This window comes from Mustelus asterias, chromosome 16, assembly GCF_964213995.1.
Source record: "Mustelus asterias chromosome 16, sMusAst1.hap1.1, whole genome shotgun sequence".
NCBI classification, from domain to species: Eukaryota; Metazoa; Chordata; class Chondrichthyes; order Carcharhiniformes; family Triakidae; genus Mustelus; species Mustelus asterias.
Window position 1 is genome coordinate 74,317,638 of NC_135816.1, and position 24,782 is coordinate 74,342,419.

The 24,782-nt window shown below is 42.4% G+C and overlaps 1 protein-coding gene across 1 annotated transcript in view; it reads left to right on the forward strand.

Moving 5' to 3' along the window:
• The first annotated feature begins 2,968 nt into the window (after positions 1-2,968).
• The window catches only part of LOC144505530 (serine/threonine-protein kinase 32A-like), a 249,148-nt gene continuing 227,334 nt past the window's right edge, over positions 2,969-24,782 (forward strand). The window contains exon 1 of the mRNA XM_078231656.1: positions 2,969-3,793. Coding sequence (XP_078087782.1) covers positions 3,742-3,793 — 52 coding nt within the window. The 5' untranslated portion in view covers positions 2,969-3,741. The remainder of the gene's footprint in view (positions 3,794-24,782) is intronic.

The window sequence follows — 24,782 nt, forward strand, 5'->3', positions numbered from 1 at the left end:
GTAACTTTTTAGTTAGCCATGATGAGTCATCTTTTTCATAGTGTTTCTTTCTCACTCAGTTGTTGAGAGTGGTGAAAAATCTCCTTAAATGTCTGCCGCTGCATGATTACAGTCTTACCAGCCCACTTTAGCCTATTCTGTCTTCAAATCTTTGTAATTGCCCTTAAGTTTAAGACACTGGTTTTAGATGCAATATTTCATTCTTGAACTGAATGTAATATTCCATCATGGTGTGATCACTCTTCCTTAGAGAATTCTTTACTGTGAGATAATTAATCAATTGACCAGTGACAGTGATGGAGCGGTGATATAGTTCCAAGTTAAGTTCACGTGTAACTTGGAGGGAATGTGCAGGTTATGGCGGTCCTATACATCGGTTGCCACAGTGGCTTAGTGGTTAGCACTGCTGCCCCACAGCACCAGGGACCCGGGTTAGATTCCCAGCTTGGGTCACTGTCTTTGCGGGGTCTGCATGTTCTCCCTTGTCCGTGTGGGTTTCCTCCGGGTCCTCCGGTTTCCTCCCACAGTCCGAAAGATGTGCTGGTTAGGTGCATTAGCTATGCTAAATTCTCCCTCAGTGTACCAAAACAGGCACCGGAGTGTGGCGACTAGGGGATTTTCACAGTAACTTCATTGCAGTGCAGTAAGCCTACTTGTGACACTAATAAATAAACTTTAACTTTAAATTTCAAGGTAGTAAAGGTCAAGGTGTGATTGGAGGGGCCTTGATGAGTTGCTGTAGTGCATCTTGTACCTGGTACACAATGCAGCCATAGTGTGTTGGTGGTGGAGGGAGAAGTACTTTTCTTACAAGCTCTGATTATTTCTTAATTTATTCTCTGTCCTACAATGAAGCTACTGCTAGGGGATCTGTAGAATACTCAGTGACTTCTCTTCCTTGTTATTTCTTAACTCTACCCAAACTGATCCTACATCTTGGTCTTCAAGCCAAAATCATTTTCATTGCTGTATTGATCTAATCGTTTATTAACAGAGCTGCCCCAACTCTTTCTATCCTTCTCAAATGTCAAATATTTGTTACAAATGCTGTGAGCATTCAGATAAAAAAACTTTTGATTTTTTCTTTGTGGCATTTTTCTCTACTCTTGGTTGGTCCTTTCTTGTTTGTATATTTGGTCCCTCCCTGTTACAATCTGGTTATCATTGCCCACACCCCTACTCTGCACTATTGCCTTGTCCGTTCTCTTCAGCTTTTCCTCACCTTTTCCACAGCATTTAGTTTAAAGCCCCCTCTACACCCCAATTATTAAATTCACTTGGACACTGGTCCCTCAGCGGTTCAAGTGATGCCCATCCAGTGTCTGATGAATTTCTCCCACACAAATCTTTAAACTCTGATCTTATTTGCCCTCTGCCAATTTGCTTGTGAGTCAGGTGGTAACCATGAATTATCCTTTGTGATTCTGAATGAACCTTTGTGATTCTGCTTTTCAATTTAAGCCCTAACTTTTCATACTCTCGAAGCAGAACACTTTCTTAGTCTCACTTTTGTCATTGGTCACCACGTGGACCATGATAAATGGATCCATCTTCTCCTACTCAGAGTTCCTCTCCAGCCATGAGGAGATGTCTTTAACACTAGCACCAGGCAGGCAGCACAGCTTTTGGAACCCACACTCTCAGCTATACAGAGTAGTACCTATCCCCCTAACTATATTGTCTCTTACCATTACTATATTAACTTGAATACCCCTTTGCACCATGGTGAGTGGTTAGTTTGCTCATCCATCTGCAGCCCCTGCTCTTATTCACACAGGCTCCAAGAACCTCATACATGTTGGACATGTGCAAAGGTTGAAACTCCTCCAGTGCTAACTTCTGGATCCCCCTATTTGTTTCACTTGTACCAGGACCGTCCCTGACCTAATCTGAACCATTAAGCTAAGGAATATGACTGCCACTGTCTGAAGCTTGGTATGCAGCTCATGAACTTTGAGTCAATTTATAAAAATATATAATTGTCATTCTGGAAATCACGCTTTTAAAAAAGGCAAGAATTACTCCCATTTTCCCCGGATGTTGGGAACTTAGAATTTGGGAGAATTCCGGCCCAGGTATTTGGTCCATACCCCACTTTTATATGGCAACTAACACTGCAGTGTCAACACAGTTGTTTGCAAAACTAAATTTAAAGCTTTTCATTTTCATTGTGCCGGTTCTCAATGCCAATTTAGGTTTAAAAGCAGACTGTTTTTAATAATAGCAGATTTTTTCTTGACTGCTAACTGCATTGAGGATTTACAATTTCTGGGAATTTGTAGGAGCTCCCACAGTGTCAGTAATTATGGAAGATTCCCAGGACCGGATTACAAATTGCCGGATTCGCTCACACACAATCGTTGGTTAAGTCTCTCCCGTTTTGCGTGGTGGTGTCCGTGCTGTAATTTTTTTACGCTTTGTACCAGCAGATGTCACTTTAGAGCGATGTTTCTTTGGCATTAAAGGATGGAAAGAAATCTGAGTAATAAGAGAAAGAAACATCGTCAACACGTGCTCTCATGAGAGCATTTTAATTCATTACTAGCTTTCAAAATAAATACTATCAAATAGTTTCTTAAACTTTAATTGATTACGCGTGGGTGACTTTTTCAGTTTGTATGCTCACAGTTATTAAAAATATTTTTCCTTTTCCACGAGCTCCGTAGACATTTGATACCATTGTCAGTTACCAGTGCCCACACTTCAACTTACTTTCAGTGACCAACTATAAGTTTCAGTTCCCTTTATTCATTGCCCGCATTCCTGGCGTTTCCCTGTTGCATCAGTTAATGTTTTAGAGTAGCTGTTTTGATTTTCGCTTCCATTTTCTGCTGACTTTCTAATTTTTTTTTGCAACCCAGTTCCCCATTTGCAGCTTCGTTAATGTTGATGTAAGTTGTCCCTGTACTTACCCTGGGGTGGGGCGATGCCGGAGACACGTGTTCAACTCGTAACTCCAGAATCCATAGTTGCCAGCAGAGGTGAGCGATGGAAACGAGACGGTTTGTTATCTCGCTGATCAGTGTGTGTCCAGAGAACGAGTGATCAGCGGGCTAGCCCAGGGGCACCTCCAACTTCAGTGCGGCTCAGATTCACACCGCGACAGCCTCCGACTTGACCCTGCCTCCAGTGATTGACTGCACGGTGTTAGAAAAACTGGTTTCATTTCTAAACCTCAGTACAGGTGGCTGACATATTGTATAGGTTTTAATCAAACATACAGACACCCTTTTTGTGGGGAGATGGATTGTTTATTTTAAGCAAACGAATGTTGAGCCTGAACACTTCAACATTAAAGACAACGAGGCGGCTCAGTGACTGGTGATTCAGTGATGTCTACAATCTCTTCCTCAGAGAGCGTTTCCTAGACAGCCGGTTCCCCCAACAACCGTTTGAGCGGATTATCCATACTCTCTCTCTTTCTCCGCATTTCTTGTCCGGTAGGTCGGAAGAGGACAGGACAGAGAATCTGCATGATTTTTTTTATTGGAAAGTTTTTCAGGAACATAAGGAGGTGGCTGTAGATGGAAGGGCTGATGTTCTGAGAATGACATCTCCTCCTGCCCCTCATCCCTGCCGGTCTCATTAAGAGTGGATACTGTTCACCCACCCACGCAGTTCCAAGACTCGGGTCTGGAGCCTGAGCAGCATGGAAGGCTGAATGTGTGAATTTCACCAACTGCTGACCGCCTGCCTCCCCCTCGGGCAATGTGATCGATTTTAAATAGCCAGGAGCTGAAGATGGGGGCTAATCACTCCCATAAAACGCCGGTTTTTGATGAAAACGAGGACGGTAAGAACCCTTGGTGCACCCAGCCCAAACTTTGGGTCGTTCGATTTTGTAAATGTAGCTTCCTTTAATTGCAGCAATGATACCGGTAGATTTTGGTGTGTCCTGAAACGAGTTAAAACAACACTGACTTGATGTCCCTCTGAAGTAAGGGGCTTGTGTGGAAGCTGTCCCCATGTGAGGTGGACACATGGAAATATAAATGCGAGGCATTAGAGATGGAGGAAAGGTACTGGAAGGTTGATGGTAACTTCATACTAGTTCCTTTTCAATCTACAAAGCCTAAAACATCCTAGGAAATTAACTTAGGGGTTTTTTTAAAAAAAAGGGCGGCATGGACAAGTTGGGCCGAAGGGCCTGTTTCCATGCTGTAAACCTCAGATGTATTTAGATCATTTATATCTATAATCAGAATACACAGTCCGTGACCCATATTTCAGGGTCAATTCTGTCAAAGGTTTAATTGTTGGTCTGTCCCAATTGAGGTAAACAACAGTCTTCATCGGCATCTCCACACCAATTGAGGTAAACAAAGGATGTGTGTTCTAAGTCTTGATCATTTCAGAAAGAGTTACTACTGCATGGAAGGTGCTTCCTACATGCCAATGTCTCTGTTTCCCAACCTTCAGTTACTTTCCAATATCCTTGTGGCTGAGTGCAGGCTGGCCATTTTACTAAGGAGGGCACCACAGTCAAGTTCTAATCTGCCCTTAGTACTCATGTTAGGTAGTTTATAAGGAGGTGCAAGAGCCTTGGAAAGAGGGGGCCAATTAGAAGCAACTTAGATTGGCATAAACAGTGCAATTGCATTAAATTTAAGAAATGGGAGAAGGCCATTCAGCCCTTTGAGCATGTTTCACCAATCAATACAATCTTGGCTCATCTTCTATCTCAATCCATAGGGTAATGAAAAAATCTATTTTAGCACAGAGGGGTCCATAAACAAGGAATCTAGTACTCAGGAGTTGGGGAAGAAGGAAGTAGGTTGTAGAGTTTGAGTTGGGAGAGGCTTTTGAGAGGGAGTTTAAATCAAGGAAGGGGATCTGGCAGAGCAGAAAATAGATTCTTCGAGAAACAGTCCTTCATGAGCTCCTCGCATCATTTATCAGAGGTGTGGGTGGAGTATGCAGGAACAGAGGTTTGGAAAAGATGATTGCACCCCTGGAGACAGTGCAAAAAAGATTTAGAAAGATGATATGAGGACTGAGAGTTCGTGCTTTCCAGGAAAATTGAATAGGCTGAGGCTCATTTCTCTAGAATGTTGCGGGGTGTGCTAAGAGAGATCATTAAGATTAAGATTATGAAAAGGTTTGATAGGATAGATGAAAAGATGTTGTAACTTGTGTGGTGGTGGTGGGGAATCAAAATTAGGGTACATAAAAGTGAGTTATTTACCTAGAGGCTGGTTAGAATATGAAACTTGCTATGACTGAGCAGTTTAGGTAGTAGTATTGATGAATTTAGGGGACAGTTAAGTAAACACGAGGGAGAAAGGAATGGGAAGTTATGTTGATGGAGTTAAGATAGAGGGCAAGAGGACATGAGTGTGAAGTAGAAATACTGGCATAAACGTATCTTCCACCCAATGCACAATAGAGACAAATTTTCATGGCTTTTCCTGATGCAACTTGTCTTCTGCATAGATAAATATGCATTACTTCATCATAATATGAATGTTTTTTTCTGTGATAGATCCATCTGTTATTGTATGAAAGTGAGATATTTAAAACAAAGCAGAGTCTGTTATTACTTCACTCTTCTGACTTGCTAAACATTTCACATTTTTGGGCAGCAGTACAAAACTAGAGCTCTTAAAGTGGAAACAAGCTATTTTTAATGGTGTGAGTGTGTGCGTGCGTGCACGTACCGTACGCATACAAAGCTCTGACCTACCAATAGAACAGCAATGTCCATTTACAATAGTATCTCTGACTGGAATAAAACATCCTAAAGGCACTTCACAGAAATGTTATCAAACAACATTTGTCACTGACTCATAAGGAGACATTAGGAGAGGTTTCCAAAACGTGATCAAAGAGCTCGGTTTTAAGGAACATCTTAATGGCAGAAAGAAAGGCAGAGGAGTTTAGCAAACTGATTTCAGAGTCAAGGACTCAGACAGCTTAAGGTTCAGCCAACAGTTGTGGAGTGGTTAAAATCAGGGATGCTGGAGCAAAGAGATTTTTTTGGTTGCGGGGCTGGAGGAGATTACAGAGATCGGGAGGGGTGAGACAATGGAACAATTTGAAAATGAGGATGAGAATTTTAAAGTTGAGATGTTGCTGGACAGAGCCAATGTAATTCGGTGAACACAGGAATGATGCGTGAACAGGATAAAATACTACGAATGCCGGAATCTGAAACAAAAAGAGAAAATGCTGAAAAATCCCTGCAGGTCTGACAGTATCTGTAGAGAGAGAATAGAGTCAACATTTTGAGTCTGGGTGACCTTTCGTCAGAGCTGAAGACAAGGACAAAGACAATATTTATACTGGTGGGAGGAGGGAGCTGTAATTGATAGGAATGGCATAGACAAAAAAGACAAGAGGAATGTAAATGGTGATGATAAAGGCTGATAATGGTGCTAAGAGTGTCCATTAAGGGATTGGAATTTTAAATGGCAGAACAAAGGTACAGATAGTAGGAATGCGGCAGTGGACTCGTGGGGTGGGGAGGGTGGGGAAACAAGATGGAAAGCAAGATGTTAGAAGTGGAAAAATAAGAATATAAAGTAAAATAGGTGATTAAGATGAAAATAAGAAATGAAATAATATAAATGGGGGTGGAGGGGAGAGTTCAAGCTCTGAAGTTGTTGACCTCTGTTCAGTCTGGAAGCTGTAAAATGCCAAATTGGAAGATGAGGTACTGTTCTTCCAGTTTGCGTTGGGTTTCATTGGGACATTGCAAACGGCCAAGATGAACACGTCCTCACTTAACAGGCTTCTGTACTGAATATTGAGTTCAACAACTCAATAGCATGAACTCTCTCAATCTCCACCCATTTTATCTCATTTCTTCTTTTTATCTTCATCTATTTTTCTTACTTTATATTTTATTCACTTCTAACATCTCACTTTCCATCTTGTTCCCCCTCCCCTACCCACTAGGGCCCATGCTGCATCCCTATACTCTTCACCTTTGTTCTGCCATTTACGCACTCCGATCTCTTAATGGATATTCTTAGCACCACTCTCAGCCTTTATCATCGCCACTTACATTCCCTTTGTCTTTTTGTTTATGCCATTTCCATCAATTACAGCATCTCACCTTCCCTTCCCTCGCCCTCATTAGTATAAATGTCTGATTTTCCTTGTCTTCAGCTCTGACGAAGGGTTATCCTGACTCAACATTGGTTCAATTCTCTCTCCACATGGGTAACAGGACTTCATGTGACCTCCGATTATGTCCAACAAAGTTTTGGTTATATTCAAGTATATGGACGGTGGAAGATGGTCGTTTGGTCAGGAAAGCATTGGGATAGGTGAGGCATGAATGAGCGTTTTGGCTGCAGTTGTGCTATGAGGCGTGATGAAGGTAGGCGATGTAACAGATTTGTGCAACAGGGATGTGGCATTCAGATGATGAATACAATACTTAATCTCTCCACATCAGCAGTCGATAATGCTTAGAGAAAGGTTAGACAAAGCTCACTTAACACTTCTTGAGCTGTCAGTAGATTCAGGGATATTCTTATTTCACTAGGCTTACCAGCTGTGTCCAGATGATGTATTTTGGTGGGGAGAAGAAACATTAATGCTCTACCAAATCTGCTCAGATGTAGGAAGTGCCTTGATTAATCCTAAAGTAAATTAAAAGTGAGAACAATTTCTAATCCTCCTGTTTCCTTCTGTATCCTATTATTTAGATTCCCTATTCTCGCCTTTAAGTTTTACTTCAATTTTAATTTTCCTTTTTCAACCTAATAAAACATACAATTCCATTAAATTAAATTTAAATAAACTTAATTTTTAATTTACTATTTATTTTCCCGTGTACCTCTCTCTTTTACAATTGAAAATAACATGACATATGCAATAAAGGTAAAATGACCATAGGTTGATAGTGACTTTATCCTGAAAATCACCACATATCTGGTGAGGTGCAAGGTTGAGAAGGTGGGCCTTTATGAATAACCTCAGCCGGTACAGGAATTGAACACACGCTGCTGGTTTCACTCTGCATCGCAAACCAGCCAACTGAGCCAACCAACCTGCCTGCTGCAGATGCATCTGCCCATGACAGTATTGGTAAGAGTGACTACTGCACAGTTTAGTCCTTCTGGAGACGAAGTCCCATCTTCACATTGAGGATAGCCTCCATTGTGTTGTGTGGTACTACCACCATGCTAAAAGGGATAGACTCCAAATCGATCTAGCAACTCAAGACTGGGCATTCATGAGGTGCTGTGGGCTATCAACAGCAGCAGAATTGTACTTTACCACAATCGGTGGGTGGCACAGTGATTAGCACTGCTGCCTCACAGCACCAGAGACCTGGGTTCAATTCCCAGCTTGAGTCATTGTCTGTGTGGAGTCTGCACATTCTCCCCGGGTGCTCCGGTTTCCTCTCTGTCTGAAAGACGTGCTGGTTAGGTGCATTGGCCCGAACAGGTGCCGGAATGTGGCGAATAGGGAAATTTCATAGTAATTTCATTGCAGTGTTAATGTAAGTCTACTTATGGCTAATAAATAAACTTTAATCTGTAACCTCATGACCTGGATTATCCCCCACTCTACCATAACCACCAAGCCAGGGGATCAATCCTGGTTCAATGAAGAATGCAGGAGGGCATGCCAGGAGCAGCATTAGGCATATCTAAAAATGAGGTGTCAACCTAGTGAAGCTACAACACAGGACTACTTGCGAGCTAAGCAGCAAGTAATAGACATAGCTAAGCAATCCTAAAACCAACGGATCAGATCTAAGCTCAGCAGTTCTGCCACATCCAGTTGTGAATGGTGGTGGACAAATAAACAACTCACTGGAGGAGGAGGCTCCACAAATATCCCTCAGTCATGGAAGAGCCCAGCATATTGGCACAAAAGATAAGGCTGAAGCATTTGCAACAGTCTTCATCCAGAAGTGCGGGTGGATGATCCATCTTGGCCTCTCTAGATGTCCCCAGCATCACAGATGTCATACAGTAGACTATGGACCTTGACAATGTTCGGGGAATAGTACTAAAAAGACTTGTGTTTCAGAACTTGCCGCACCCCTAGCCAAGCTATTCCAGTACAGCTACAACATTGGCAATGTGGAAAATTGACGAGGTGTGTCTTGTACAAAACAAACCGGAAAAATCCACCCCAGTTACTGTCTCATCAGTCAACTCTTGATCATAAATAAAGTGATGGAAGAGGTCATCAACTGTGCCATTAACTGGCATTTGCTTAGCTATAACTTGCTCCATTGAAGCTCAGTTTGAGTTCCACCAAGGTCACTCAGCCCCTGACCTCATTGGGTCAAACATGCACTCCAGAGGTGAGGTGAGAGTCCCACACAAGTGCCAGTTAATGACATCTCCAACAAAGAATCTAACCATTGCCCTTTGACATTAAATGGCTTTACCATCGCTGAATCCTCTAACATCAACAGCCTAGGTGTTATCATTGACCAGAAACTGAACTGGACTAGCTTTATAAATACTGTGGCTACAAGTGCAGGTCAGAGGCTAAGAATGCTCCAGAGAGTAACTCGCCTCCTGACTCCCCAAAACCTGTCCTTCATCCACAAGGCACAAGTCAGGAGTATAATGAAATAATACACTTGTTTGGATGGGTGCAGCTCCAACAGCACTTGAGAAGCTCGACACCATCCAAGACAAAGCAACCCACTTGATTGGCATCCCGTCCATAAACATTCACTCCCTCCATAACAGACACACAATGCACTGTAGAAAATCACCAAGGCTCTTAGGCAGCACCTTCCAAACCGACACCCACTACCATCTGAAAGGAGAAGGTCAGCAGATACATGGGAACACCTCCACCTCGAGTTTCCCTCTAAGTCACTCACCATCCTACTTGGAAATATATCGCCGTTCCTTCATTGTTGCTGGATCAAAATCCTGTAACACCCTCACTAATAGCACTGTTGGTGTACCTACATGATGTGGAGATGCCGGCGTTGGACTGGGGTAAACACAGTAAGAAGTTTAACAACACCAGGTTAAAGTCCAACAGGTTTATTTGGTAGCAAAAGCCACACAAGCTTTCGAGGCTCTGAGCCCCTTCTTCAGGTGAGTGGGAATTCTGTTCACAAACAGAACTTATAAGACACAGACTCAATTTACATGAATAATGGTTGGAATGCGAATACTTACAACTAATCCAGTCTTTAAGAAACAAAACAATGGGAGTGGAGAGAGCATCAAGACAGGCTAAAAAGATGTGTATTGTCTCCAGACAAGACAGCCAGTGAAACTCTGCAGGTCCACGCAACTGTGGGAGTTACAAATAGTGTGACATAAATTCTGATTCTAGGATCGCATGATAAAGACTCAGGAGGAAAAAAGCAGAAATATTTATGTGAAATAGTGTGACATAAACCCAATATCCCGGTTGAGGCCGTCCTTGTGTGTGCGGAACCTGGCTATCAGTTTCTGCTCCGCGACTCTGTACCTACACTACAGAGTCTGTAGCAGTTCAGGAACTTCTGGACTTCTGGCAGTTCTGGACTTGTGGATAGCGAAGAGCATTGTCGGGCAATACAGCAGGATATAGATAGGCTGGAAAATTGGGCGGAGAGGTGGCAGATGGAGTTTAATCCGGATAAATGCGAAGTGATGCATTTTGGAAGAAATAATGTAGGGAGGAGTTATACAATAAATGGCAGAGTCATCAGGAGTATAGAAACACAGAGGGACCTAGGTGTGCAAGTGCACAAATCCTTGAAGGTGGCAACACAGGTGGAGAAGGTGGTAAAGAAGGCATATGGTATGCTTGCCTTTATAGGACGGGGTATAGAGTATAAAAGCTGGAGTCTGATGATGCAGCTGTATAGAATGCTGGTTAGGCCACATTTGGAGTACTGCGTCCAGTTCTGGTCGCTGCACTACCAGAAGGACGTGGAGGCGTTAGAGAGAGTGCAGAGAAGGTTTACCAGGATGTTGCCTGGTATGGAGGGTCTTAGCTATGAGGAGAGATTGGGTAAACTGGGGTTGTTCTCCCTGGAAAGACGGAGAATGAGGGGAGATCTAATAGAGGTGTACAAGATTATGAAGGGGATAGATAGGGTGAACGGTGGGAAGCTTTTTCCCAGATCAGAAGTGACGTTCACGAGGGGTCACGGGCTCAAGGTGAGAGGGGCGAAGTATAACTCAGATATTAGAGGGATGTTTTTTACACAGAGGGTGGTGGGGGCCTGGAATGCGCTGCCAAGTAGGGTGGTGGAGGCAGGCACGCTGACATCGTTTAAGACTTACCTGGATAGTCACATGAGCAGCCTGGGAATGGAGGGATACAAACGATTGGTCTAGTTGGACCAAGGTGCGGCACAGGCTTGGAGGGCCGAAGGGCCTGTTTCCTGTGCTGTACTGTTCTTTGTTCTTTGAAAGTAGCTCACCACCACTTTCTCAAAGGCAGTGAGGAATAGGCAGTATGCTGGCCTAGCCCGCATACTGTAAAAGAAGTTAAAGTGAAGCCAGTGGGACCCCAGATCTGTTGGTACCCTCTCCCAATTTTCTTGTAAAATGTTTGACTTAAGTCAATTTTGTTAATTAAAAAAATTCATTAAACTGCCAATGCTTTATATGTTGCTTAAAATGCGCTTATCGGCCTATTAGATCTCTGCATTGATATTGATTGGATTAATGAGGTTTGGCCAGCCTTTTGGTACATTAATCTTTTTAAAAGCCATAACTTGTTTGCGCAGCTTTTCTTCAATTTGTGTTCAGCAAGAAGTTAATTCAATAATCTCATTAAAACATCACTCTTTTGTTTGAGTTGTCAGCTGAGAGTAGGCTCATCTGCTTTCGTTATTGCATTTTGGCACAAAGCTGTGTTCTTTATAGCATGCACAGTGGAAGAATGTGAGAGATAAAGGAATAGGAAATTATCTCTCTTTAAATCTCAGTTTTTAATGTCCCTGTGCATCTTTTTTTTTTCTCCGCCAACAAAGATGCAAACACTGGGCTGCCCATAGCTGGTTGGGCCAAAAGGGGAGTGCTATTCGTCATGTAGTTACTGAGGCTCAAGTGACAGCATCAGGGCGGAAGTTGATTCTATACTCTTCAAATGTCCAAAAATGCAAATTCCAGCAGGAGTCAGAAGTGTGAATGCTGACTTTCCTTTTCCTACCCCCATTATTCCTGGAGCACTGATGTCATGATGTGGAGTTGCCGGCGTTGGACTGGGGTTGGCACAGTAAGTAGTCTCAGAACACCAGGTTAAAGTCCAACAGGTTTATTTGGTAGCACATGTTTATTTGGCACTCACCTGATGAAGGAGTGGCGCTCCGAAAGCTCGTACTACCAAATATACCTGTTGGACTTTAACCTGGTGTTGTGAAACTACTTCTATTGCTGATGTGGAAGAGATGACTTAATTTAACACTAACCAGCCATCCCATCACCTCACATTTAGCCTCTTGAGTGACATCGTCTAAAAGTGCAATTAGCATATGGGAATTTATTCTAGACTGGAGACCTATGTTAACTGGATCCATGTCAGTTAATGAAGTCAAAACAAAGACATTGAGTCTTTCCTTGCTGGAAGAGTTTATTGATTTTGATCAGTGTCCATGTTCCTCACCCACACCAGGTGTTCCAGCTGTCCCTTATGTATACTGGATCCTCTTGTGTGCTTTTGAGGTGGAGGAATTATTTTCTCAGACTGAGAATTTGAACTTTGCATTGTAATCCGAACATAAAAACAATATTGTCTCCCAGCTCATGGCAATCACACATACAGATACCAAAACTTTGTTAGAGGTACAAAATGATCTTTTTGGAGGACCCCCAGACATTAAAATGGAGCCTGAAATTTACAAGTAATTTAGTGTAACTGATATCCACTACAATTGCCTTGTTAAATTGACACAATAGGTTTTCAGCTAAATAATCCACATCTTATTCTCCAAACTAACAATGAGCAAGATCATACAAGACTTGCTATCTATTTTTAAATGTAAAATCAAAAACAATCTGCGAATCACCTGGTCCCACAATCTAATGAAACAGTTTGTTTTCTGGTGTGTTGGTTGAAAGAGGAATGGTGGCTAATAAGAACATAAGAACTAGGAGCAGGAGTAGGCCATCTGGCCCCTCGAGCGTGCTTTGCCATTCAATAAGATCATGGCTGATCTTTTCGTGGACTTAGCTCCACTTACCCGCCCGCTCACCATAACCCTTAATGCCTTTACTGTTTAAAAATTTATCTATCCTTGCCTTAAAAACATTCAATGAGGTAGCCTCAACTGTTTCACTGGGCAGGGAATTCCACAAATTCACAACCCTTTGTGTGAAGAAGTTCCTCCTCAATTCAGTCCTAAATCTGCTTCCCCTTATTTTGAGACTATGCCCCCTAGTTCTAGTTTCACCCACCAGTGGAAACAACTGCCCTGCAACTGCCCCTCATAATCTTAGATGTTTCTATAAGATCTCCCCTCATTCTTCTGAATTCTAATGAGTATAGCCCCAGCCTACTCAGTCTCTCCTCATAAGCCAACCTTCTCAACTCCGGAATCGCCTCTGCACCCACTCCAGTACCAGAATATCCTTTCTCAAGTAAGGAGACCAAAACTGTACACAGTACTCCAGGTGTGGCCTCACCAGCACCTTTACAGCTGCAACATAATCTCGCTGTTTTTAAACTCCATCCCTCGAGCAGTGAAGGACAAAATTCCATTTGCCTTCTTAATCACCTGCTGCACCTGCAAACCAACTCCTTGAGATTCCTGGACAAGGACACCCAGGTCCTTCTGCACAGCAGCATGCTGCAATTTTTTACCATTGGAATAATAGTCCATTTTGCTGTTATTCCTACCAAAATGACCTCACATTTACCAACATTGTACTCCATCTGCCACTCACTTAGACTATCTATATTCCTTTGCAGACTTTCAGCATCCTCTGCACACTTTGCTCTGCCACCCATCTCAGTGTCATCTGCGAATTTTGACACACTACACTTGGTCCCCAACTCCAAATCATCTATGTAAATCGTAAACAATTGCGGTCCAACACTGATCCCTGAGCCACACCACTAGTCACTGATCGCCAACCAGAAAAACACCCATTTATCCTCACTCTTTGCTTTCTGTTCGTTACCCAATCCTCTATCCATGCTAATACCTTACCCGCAACACCGTGCACCTTTATCTTATGCAGCAGTCTTTGGTGCGGCACCTTGTTAAGTGCCTTCTGGAAATCCAGATACACCACATCCACAGATTCCCCATTGTCCACTGCACATGTAATGTTCTCAAAGAATTCCACCAAATTAGTCAAACATGACTTTCCCTTCATGAACCCGTGCTGCGTCTTACCAATGGGACAATTTATATCCAGATGTCTTGCTATTTCTTCCTTGATAATATATTCAAGCATTTTCCCTACTCCGAAGTTAAGCTAACCGGCCTATAGTTACCTGCCTTTTGTCTATCTCCTTTTTTAAACAGTGGCGTCACATTTGCTGTTTTCCAATCTGCGGGAACCACCCCAGAGTCCAGCGAATTTTGATAAATTACCACTAGGGCATTTGCTATTTCTCCCGCCATCTCGTTTACTACCCTGGAATGCATTCCATCAGGACCAGGAGACTTGTCTACCTTTAGCCCCATTAACTTGCCCAATACGACTGGGAGGACTCCTCTGTGAATAGTATGGTTTCTTTAAGGTCTATTTGTCATATCAACAAGCAGACAGGATCTTTTGTGAATGCCCCTTCTGAAGGATGTACCTCTAATACTCTTCTATATTTCATGTGCTTAGTTTTGGAGTTGGACTTGACCACTTGGCCTTCTGATTCAGAGATAATGCTAGCAACTGAGCTATGCTGAATCTGAAAAAACATTTAACTCCTGCGTCCTTACTGTGCCTGACCTGGCACCTCTCTCTGGCAACGAACTCCGTATGGGAGGAAATGTGAATGCTTTGCCACTCATCATGACTGTGCCACTTTCTACTTTGTGATTTTTTAATGGTCTCCTCACTGTCTTCCTTAACCAATCACTTGTTTTGTTTGCTGCCCAGTGTGATAATGAACTACGGAAACCAGGTTTGATCACGAGTTTATATTATGAGCTGGGTCCACTAGGGCAATGGTAAGGGCCTAACAATTAACATCAGCTTTGAACTAGGATAGATAAAGTTTAATCCAAACTCTCCCTGTTATTAAGGAAAATGTGTGAAAATTCGTGGTGTGCACAGGGTTCTGCTGGTGGTAATAACTGTTGAATAGATAGCCTGTCCACACTTGAAAAGTGGAATGTGGGTAGTATCCAGAGGATGCCCCTTCAGGATAGTAAGGGGTGTGACTGATGCAGAGAGAGGAAAAATTACTGACGATAGTTCTAGCATTCAGATAAAACTATTGATCGGCAATCTCACTTTTAGAAACAATATTCAATAATCTAAAATAGAAGACTTTAAAAAAATAATTTGTTTGTGGGATGTCCATGTTGCTTGCCAGGCAACATTTATTGTCCATCCCTAATTACCTTTCAAAGGTGGTGATGAGCTGCCTTCTTGAACTAGTCATATCTCGTATAGGTATACCCACAAAGCTGATGGGTTTTTGACCCAGTGACTGTGACAGAAGGCGATTTAGTTTCAAGTCAGGATGAGTGTGACCTGGAGGGGAACTTGCATGTGGTGATATTTCTATTCATCCGCTGCCCTTGTCCTTCTAGACGGTAGAGATTGAAAGTTTGGAAGTTGCTGTTGAAGAAGCATTGGTGATTTGCTGCAATGCACACTGCTGCCAATGTGCCATTTCTTCTGCAATAGCCTGACAGCTTGTTCTATGCATTATTTAGATAGTTTAACCAAAGTAAATATCAAAATACTTAACCTTAAACGTCATGCAAGCGGGATGTTTTATAGAGTGGAATCTCTATTGTCAGCCAAGATGGAGGAGACTCGCCCTTCAATGGATATTGGAGTGGGGGGTGGGTGGGTGGGAGGTAAGATTGCCTGTGGGTAAGAAAACCTGTAGCCCTGAGCCCCATTGACCACCTCCCAGCGCTGTATGGATAATTGTGATCCATTCATCAATTATCCTTTTGAAGCAAGAACCCAGAATCTGTGAAAAAAACAATTGAAATAACTGAATTTGTAAGAAGTATGATCCAATTTCTACAAAGATTATCTCAGCCCAAAAATGTAGATGCTAACAACTTCTGATAATCCATAGGGAAAGTGGTGGGGTGGCTGGGTGGGTATTTTTTGTGTGCAAGTACCTGCACCCTCAAACCGTTCTGCTTGGGCCTCCACCAAACAAAGGCCCTCAACAATAAGACAGAAGGCATGCCTTATTTGGCTGGCTTTGGAATGCAGTGCCCACTCCAGGTGAAAGTACAAGGGCAGCATGGAGAGGGTGGAGACCTGGATGCGTCTCCACTCATTCCTTCACTTTATGTCTGAAATGAAAACACTCTGTGTGAAAAGCTGAGTGAATAAATCCCTCTGTTTTACAGATCCAACACTGGTCTCCATCACACTGATGTGAGTTTGATTTTTATTTTTTGATCAACTCAACTGGAAGAGGTGAAGCATGAATCACTTTATACTTTTATATTAGAGGCTAAGAGAGCATAAACATTTCGACTTATCTTAACTCAACTATACATTGCCGGGCAGATGGTCCCTCTGGTGGTTGCGGTATTTTAAACTGCTTTTGTCTGAATTACATAGCATAGAGCAAGTGCAGTGGGCACTCAGTTGAGCATATACCTTCACCGTGCTGTGTTAATACAACGGTATTTCAATTATGCAGCTGTTCCTTGATACTTTTCCTGACCTGATTGATATTCTGTATTTAAAAGCCAGAAACAGGCTTTTAATAAGAATTTATACTTCGCTCTCTCTGAGGAATCTTCAGACCAATTCACATCCAACAATCTGCTCTGAAACCTCTGCCCCCATTTTGCCAGCTGTGGTGAAATCCACCACAGCAATTGAGACAATCCACAACATCCTAGAACAATCAACAACGTTCTAAATGAATTCATCCACAACAATCTAAACGAAAAGACAATTGGTCCCACTTAACTGATCCTTAAAAATTCCAAGATTCAGATCTGGACCCGCATCTTCCCCCAAAAAACTAACCCATTCTTCATTGAGCCTATGCTATCTGTGAACTTACCAAGTTGCTTTGAAATCCGTCCATTTTTGAGATGTATTGGTTACAGACAATCGGGCAAGATTAGCAAACATGAAGAAAGTAGCTCATCGCTGAGTGCAGCTAGTCACAGACTGTGTAAACCTGGGAATCTGCTGAGCGACTGAATTTGGTGCAGTGAGCGAAGAAGGGAACAGGTAAATTATTGATAAGTATTTTCATAGATATCATAGAAACCCTACAGTGCAGAAACAGGCCATTCGGCCCATCAAGTCTGCACCGACCACAATCCCACCCAGGCCCTACTCCCATATCCCTACACATATTACCCGCTAATCCCTCTAACCTACACATCTCAGAACACTAAGGGGCAATGTAAGCATGGCTAATCAACCTAACCCACACATCTTTGGACTGTGGGAGGAAACCGGAGCACCTGGAGGAAACCCACGCAGACACGAGGAGAATGTGCAAACTCCACACAGACAGTGACCCAAGCTGGGAATCGAACCCAGGTCCCTGGAGCTGTGAAGCAGCAGTGCTAACCACTGTGCTACCGTGCCGCCCCATTTTGCTCATTTATCTTTCAAAACTTGTGTAATCTATGAGTAATTGTAAGGTCTCATTACTCGTAAGGTTTACTAGCAGTAGTAAAACTCATTGGGAGTGGTAGGGTTTATTCATTAACTTTTAAAAATAATAAACAAATTAGCACATAATAAAGATGGCAGGGCAGGTTGTGTGTTTCAACTGCAGAATGTGGGAATTTTATGGATACCAGTGTCATCCAGGACAAATGTATCTGTAGTAATGGCTCAGTCATTGACCTGGAGGCTGAGCTGTAGACACTGCGATACATCAAGGAGTGGAAAGCTAACTCGGCATTTTGTACCAGGAGGCAGTCACACCTCTTGGGCTAAGGACTTCTGATTTGCTCATGGACAGGAGGGTGTGACTGCAAGTGAGGCGGGTAAGGGGATCGAGAAGGTAGAAATGGGGGACCCTCAGCACTTGCAATTGTCCAATTGGTTCCAGGCACTTGCGACTTGTAGGGATGAAAGGAAGTACTGCAGGGTGGATGAGTGAACTGACCATGGCACTGTGGTACAGAAAGCCATCCAGGTGGGGAGAGCTAATAGATGGTGGTTATAGGGGATATTATAGTCAGGGGGAATTGACATGGTTCTCTGCGGTTGAGAGCATGGGTCCAGGCAGTTCTGGTGCCTGCTCAGTATGAGGGTTCCGAACATCTGCTTGGGATGGAGGAGGATCCAGTTGCTCTCGTCCATGTTGCACCAGTGATTAAATATAGGACTAGGAAAGTGATGCTGCTTAGGAATTAGGAGACATGACCTTAGCTCAAAGGGTAAGATGTAGAATCACTTTGGGTAGAGATATGAAAGAGGCCCCTTAACAGCAGTTACGCTGTAGGTATGAGAATACAGGAATAAATGGAACATGTAAGAAAGGTGCCACAATAATCATGGGTGACTTTAACCTACATGTATATTGAGCAAATCTGTTTGGCAAAGATAACCTGGAAAATGAGTTCGGGTGTCTACAGGTTAATTTCTTGGAGCAGTATATTCCAGAGCAAACCATGAAGCAGGCTATTCTAGACCTGGTAATGAGCAATGAGACATGATTAATTGCTAACCTTAATAATAAAGGAGCCTTTAGGTGACAGCAATCATAATATGATAGAATTTCATATTCATATTCAGAGTCAAGGATTATGGGGGCAAACTGGGATTGAGACCACAACCAGATCAATTATGATCTTATTGAATGACGGAGCCTGCTCGACAAGTTGAATGGCTTACTGCTGGTCCTATCTTCAAAACAGACTAACAAACATGGCTGAAAACATTACCTCTGCTCACCTTCAGTGTCTGGGGTAATTAACCACACAGCAACAGACATTTAGCCCAAGAGGTTTATGGTGTTTATGCTCCACAGCAGTCACCTCCAATCTTGGGCGGCACGGTGGCACAGTGATTAGCACTGCTGCCTCACAGCACCAGGGTCCCAGGTTCAATTCTGGCTTTGGGTCACTGTCTGTGTGAAGTTTGCACATTCTCTCCATGTCTGCGTGAGTTTCCTCCGGGTGCTCCGGTTTCTTCCCACTGTTCAAAAATGTGCGGGTTAGGTTGATTGACCATGCTAAATTGACCCTAGTGTTAGGGGGATTAGCAGGGTAAATGCATGGGGTTGTGGGGATGGGCCTGGGTGGGATTGTGGTCAGTACAGACTCGATGGGCGAATGGCCTCCTTCTACACTGTAGGGATTCTATGAACCTACTTTCTCTAACCCTATTAATATATCACTCTAAGCTTTAGGTCATTTATCACTCTAAGCTTTAGGTCACATCACTCTAAGCTTTGGCTCTAGGCTCTAAGCTTTGCAGGTGTTTGACCATGTGGCAGTAAGAAATGTACCACACAGTGCAACAAGCAAGTCTGCGCAAAGCCAGTGTTCCATAAAATGCATACATGTGCAGCAATCTGCAAGGGGCCACGCAGAGCGACAAACCAGTGTGTCTATAACCAAGAAAGGGTAAAGGGAACATTGCAATACCCTTCTATTCCTTTCTCCCTCATGTATTTATCTAGCTTTCCTTCAAATACATCTATACTATTCACCTCAACTGCCCCAAATTTCGTATTCTAACCACACTCTGGGAAGGTTGTTTGTCCTGAATGGCCAGTTGAACCTTTTAGTCACTATTTTATATTTATCACCCCTAGTTCTGGTCTCATCTGCAAGTGGAAACTTCATCACTTTCTTTGTTCTAAACTCCTTCACAATTTTAAAGGTATCTATCAGGTCACCTCTCCACCTCTTTTCCAGAGAAGAGAGGCCCAGCTTGTCATTCTTTCCTGACCATTGTCATCTCTGTTCTATAAATCATTTTCACACCTTCTCCAATGTGTCTGTCTTATTTTATATAATACAAAGCAGTATACAATGCTTCATGAATGTGGTCTAACAAAGATAAATATAACACAACTTCTCAATTCTATTTCTCTGGAAAATAATCCCAGTGCCTTGTTTGAATTTTCATGACCTTGACAACTCGTGCTGCTACTTTTAATGATTTGATCTCCTTTCTCTCCTGCCATATTTAAACTCTTAGGGCGAGGAAACTAAATGGAGTAACTCCTACTCATGGCACGACACAGACTTGACTCAATTCTTTGGGCATATTCAGTGCCAAGGATCGCTACTTGTGTGGTTCACGAGACATCCATCACTGATATGGGCACATCATCTGCATCCCATGGATGCACCTAAGCACATGAAAATGATGTTATCCTAACATATAGCCCAACTGGCTGATCTGATGCTAGGCTCTCAAACATGGACAATGCTGTTCGCCTTGACCATTCTTTTTAAAAAATTAAAGGAGTGCAAAACAATAAGATGGGTCCTGCAGTGGCATTATTTTAAATGGTAGATACACTTTTATTCCAAATATTCTGCATTTTGTATTCTGTATTTTTCAGTGTGGCGTGCAGTATTTTTACCTGATATTAGGTATTACCTGATTCAGTAAACTTGAAGTAAAACAGCAATTGGTGAATACTCGAGTGCCGCGACCACCGGAACATAATTTGGGTGTCATATCAGTCTACCAGTCAACACGACCAAGCAGGTTTACCAATTCCATACAGTGTATTCTGAAACCTGAGCACATTATTTCAAGAGACAGTAATAAACAGCATTTTATGATTTTCAATGTGTTACTATCTCATAGCAAAGTTGCACACGGGGTGTTATTTTCGATAACTGTGTACCCAAACGCACTCAGTAGATAGAGTAGTTTATGATATCACAACTTTTTCATGGCATGATTAGGCACCTTGAATATCTTCAGTGTTTGTCTGCTGTCACCCAGCAATACAGGCAATCAAGTCATCTTATTTTAAAACTCCGTTTATGTGTAAAATCTCAATGGTATTGTTTGGGACTTCTGAATCAGCCACTCTAGCAAAACATTAATGACACTGACACATTGTGTTATTGTCACCAATCTTGCTGGAATAACCCTATTCATATCCACAGGCCCGGGTGCTGCAGATAATGCAGTTAGGTGTCAGCTGTGACTCACTTGGTAGCACTTTTGTCTAAGTGAGAAGGTTGTGAGCTCAAATCCCAGTCCGGTGACTTGAACAAAATGTCTAGGCAGACACTCTGGTGCAGAGACAGATGCTTCTTTTGAATCCATTTAAATCCATTTTCATTGTCTCTCACTCATCATTGGAGCACCATAGAATTCCTACAGTGCAAAAGGAAGCCATTCGGCCCATTGAGTCGAAAGAGCATTTTACCCAGGCCCTCCCCTCTGCTCTATCCCCGTAACCCTGTGCATTTTACCATGGCTAATCCACTTAGCCTACGTATATTTGGATACTAAGGGGCAAGTTAGCATAGCCACTCCACCTAACCTGCACATCTTTGGACTATGGGAGGAAACCAGAGCAGCAGTAGGAAACTCACGCACACATTGGGAGAACATGCAAATTCCAGAAGACAGTCAGCCAAGATTGGAATCAAACCCGGGTCCCTGGTGCTATAAGGCAACGGTGCTAACCCAGTGTACCACCATGCTTATTTGGAATGTTTTCCCTCTGTAGTTTTCCACCAGGGAATTTTCACAGTCAGCACAGTGAGTGGTTCATGGTCAATTTAAAAAGTTCAACACTGAGATAAGCCCCACAAGGTCTATGGGGAATAACTAGTGGCCTTCCAGCTGGAACTCATTAACTAAGCCTTTTATAAGGCAGGCCTGGAATTGGGCTTCCAGGAAGGGACTAGTGCGTGTACACCATGGTAATGGTTCTACTTTGCATTCTGTAATAAACTATGTTCCTTTCCAGTCAGGCTTCCTGATTCATTACGAACACATTTTCCTCAGATGAACCCTTAGAGTGCATGGATATTAAGGTTTGTAATATTCCAATGCATAATTGTTCTGGGGCTGGGGAAAGGAAGCATGTTAGTTTATAAGAGTCGGATTTGTTGGTTATAAACTCTGAGCTTGGTCACTTTTAAGCTTAAAGTACTAAAAAATATTAAATTTTTCATTCTAAATTTTATAGGGAATGTCAACCTATGGGCTTGTCTTCAGTTCTGGAGACTGTGCCAGCCTAGCGACATGACCAACTGGGAGACACTAGAATTTCAGGAGTATGTGTTTGTAATGAAATGAGCTGATTGATGTTGAACTTTCTCAGAGAAGGATAATTTTCTTTTTTTTTTGCAGTGTGTTGATCCCAAGTGGCTATGTCATATTCTAAGTGTGGTCTAACCAATGTCTGCTACAGCATTTCCTTTACTGTAGTTGAAGAGTAGTGGAAATTCCGTTTCAGGAACTGAAGCATTTTTGATGCCTTGGAGACTTTGTACACTCCCCTTTAAATTATTTTGGATGTGGATTCCTAAGTAAAACACACTTTTGTAACCCCAAGGGGGAAATCATGCATTGTCTGGTTGGGTACTGAGGGACATTGAGTATTGCTAATGCAAATTATGTTATATTTCTCTGCTTTCAATTTTATTCTCCACATATTGGCCCATTTGAGGACATTATTTAGATCTTCCTGAAGGCCAACCTCATCTGCTACTTCAGTAATGGCAAGACAGTTACTGAAAAGCAATTATTGAAAAGAATCTTGCAATGGGGAAAAATGTTTTCCAAAAAGAAATACAGCACATGAAAACAGAAAAATATATGTATACATATATTCCCATGTGACTGATATAGAAACTAAAATGAAACACTACTCTGGAAGTGCAAACCCCAGGCAGACCTGTATTATATAGGTGAAGACCACAAATGAAGTGAATGGGGTGACTTTGACATGCAACAAGTTTTCATCTAGTTGACGTAAATTAGGAGCTACCATGAAGCTCTTGTACACTTGTGGTAATGCATTCAAAATTATTTAAAAATTCTGGGTGATGAGTTTGGCATCTCACAAATTGTATCCTTTATGCTGCTGAACTGATTGATTGAGTGAGTTGTGCTTAGCGGCTAACCCATTGATTAATCAGCCTTTATTTATTTAACAGTCCCACCCCCTCATTAGAACCTGACCTATTGTTCATTAACAGAGGCGCTAGTATCGATGAGCTTTGAAAGAACTTTCATTTTTATTCAACATGAGACTCAATCTATTCTTACACCAGCCCTGTCTTATTTTGAGGTAAACATTGGACCTCTGACACTCAGAATATTACAGTCTGCTGCATACTTCTCTACAAGTAAAGCTCTTTTAGAGTTTATCTGCTCCTCCACACAAGGAAAATTAGTGTCCCGATTTTGCGTCAGTAATTTAAAAAGTATTGCATCAATTGTGTCACCTCTCTAAAAGTATTGGACAGTCATGCTGAAAGGGTGAAATATCCAATTATCAACATTGTGAACATGGTTTTCTGTCTATTGGGTATATGTTACCAATTATGTTTGCTTCAGGATAGCTGATCTTCTGATTTTAGAATTTAGATTTTTCTAATCAGCAAGCAAAGCTACCTTTTGACTGTTAGTTAATCTGCAAAACCATTCTCAACACAGCTCATTGTTGGTGTGAGACATTTAACCAAGGCACTGTCTACCATCTCAGCTGAACATAAAGTATCCCCAGGCACTTTGAAGAAGAGTAAGGCTTTCTCCCTGATGTCTGTCGACCCTCACTGTGCACATACTGGCTGCCTTATTTCCTACAGTACACTTCAAAAGTATTTCATTGGCTATCTAGCTCTTTGGTATGTCCTAAATAGTAATAAGTAAGGTTAAATGGAAAGGAATACAGTATCAGTCGTGGGACGTCCAGCCCATTAAACATGCCATTAGTTTTACAATACCAGTTCTGCTTTTGCACTCTTACGTCTGTCAAACTGTTTCTGTTCTTCAGCATTTAAGTTTGAGACTGAGCAAACTATTTTCACAACTGACCACAGAAGCTTTAGTTCTGAGAGTTTCACAATGGTCCAGTTTACTTCCTATTAATCTTGCCACTGATCAGAAGGTTGTGAGTTCAAGCCCCACTGTAAGATGTCATTTTTATAATTGGATGAGCAATCCAATGTCATCATGATTGAGTGCTGCATTGCTGAGCTGTTTATCTTGTGGACTTTATAGAGGATGCTGTCATATATCGCTGCTGTCCTCGTGTGGAGATATCATAGGATATTGTCATACAGACTTTACCACTAATAAATTTAGAGGATTAACATGGCTTTGATAATATCTGGTTAATACTATTTGCTAAATCAAATCAATGAGCAAAAAAAACACAACTCTTTGTATGCAATATGTATCGGGCGGCACGGTAGCACAGTGGGTAGCACTGCTGCTTCACAGCTCCAGGGACCTGGGTTCGATTCCCGGCTTGGGTCACTGTCTGTGTGGAGTTTGCACATTCTCCTCGTGTCTGCGTGGGTTTCCTCCGGGTGCTCCGGTTTCCTCCCACAGTCCAAAGATGTGCGGGTTAGGTTGATTGGCCATGTTAAAATTGCCCCTTAGTGTCCTGGGATGCGTAGATTAGAGGGATTAGCGGGTGGGATATGGGGGTAGGGCCTGGGTGGGATTGTGGTCGGTGCAGACTCGATGGGCCGAATGGCCTCTTTCTGTACTGTAGGGTTTCTATGTTTCTATGAGATATCTGTACCGATAATACTCAGGTACCAAGGTGTCCCTTTGGAG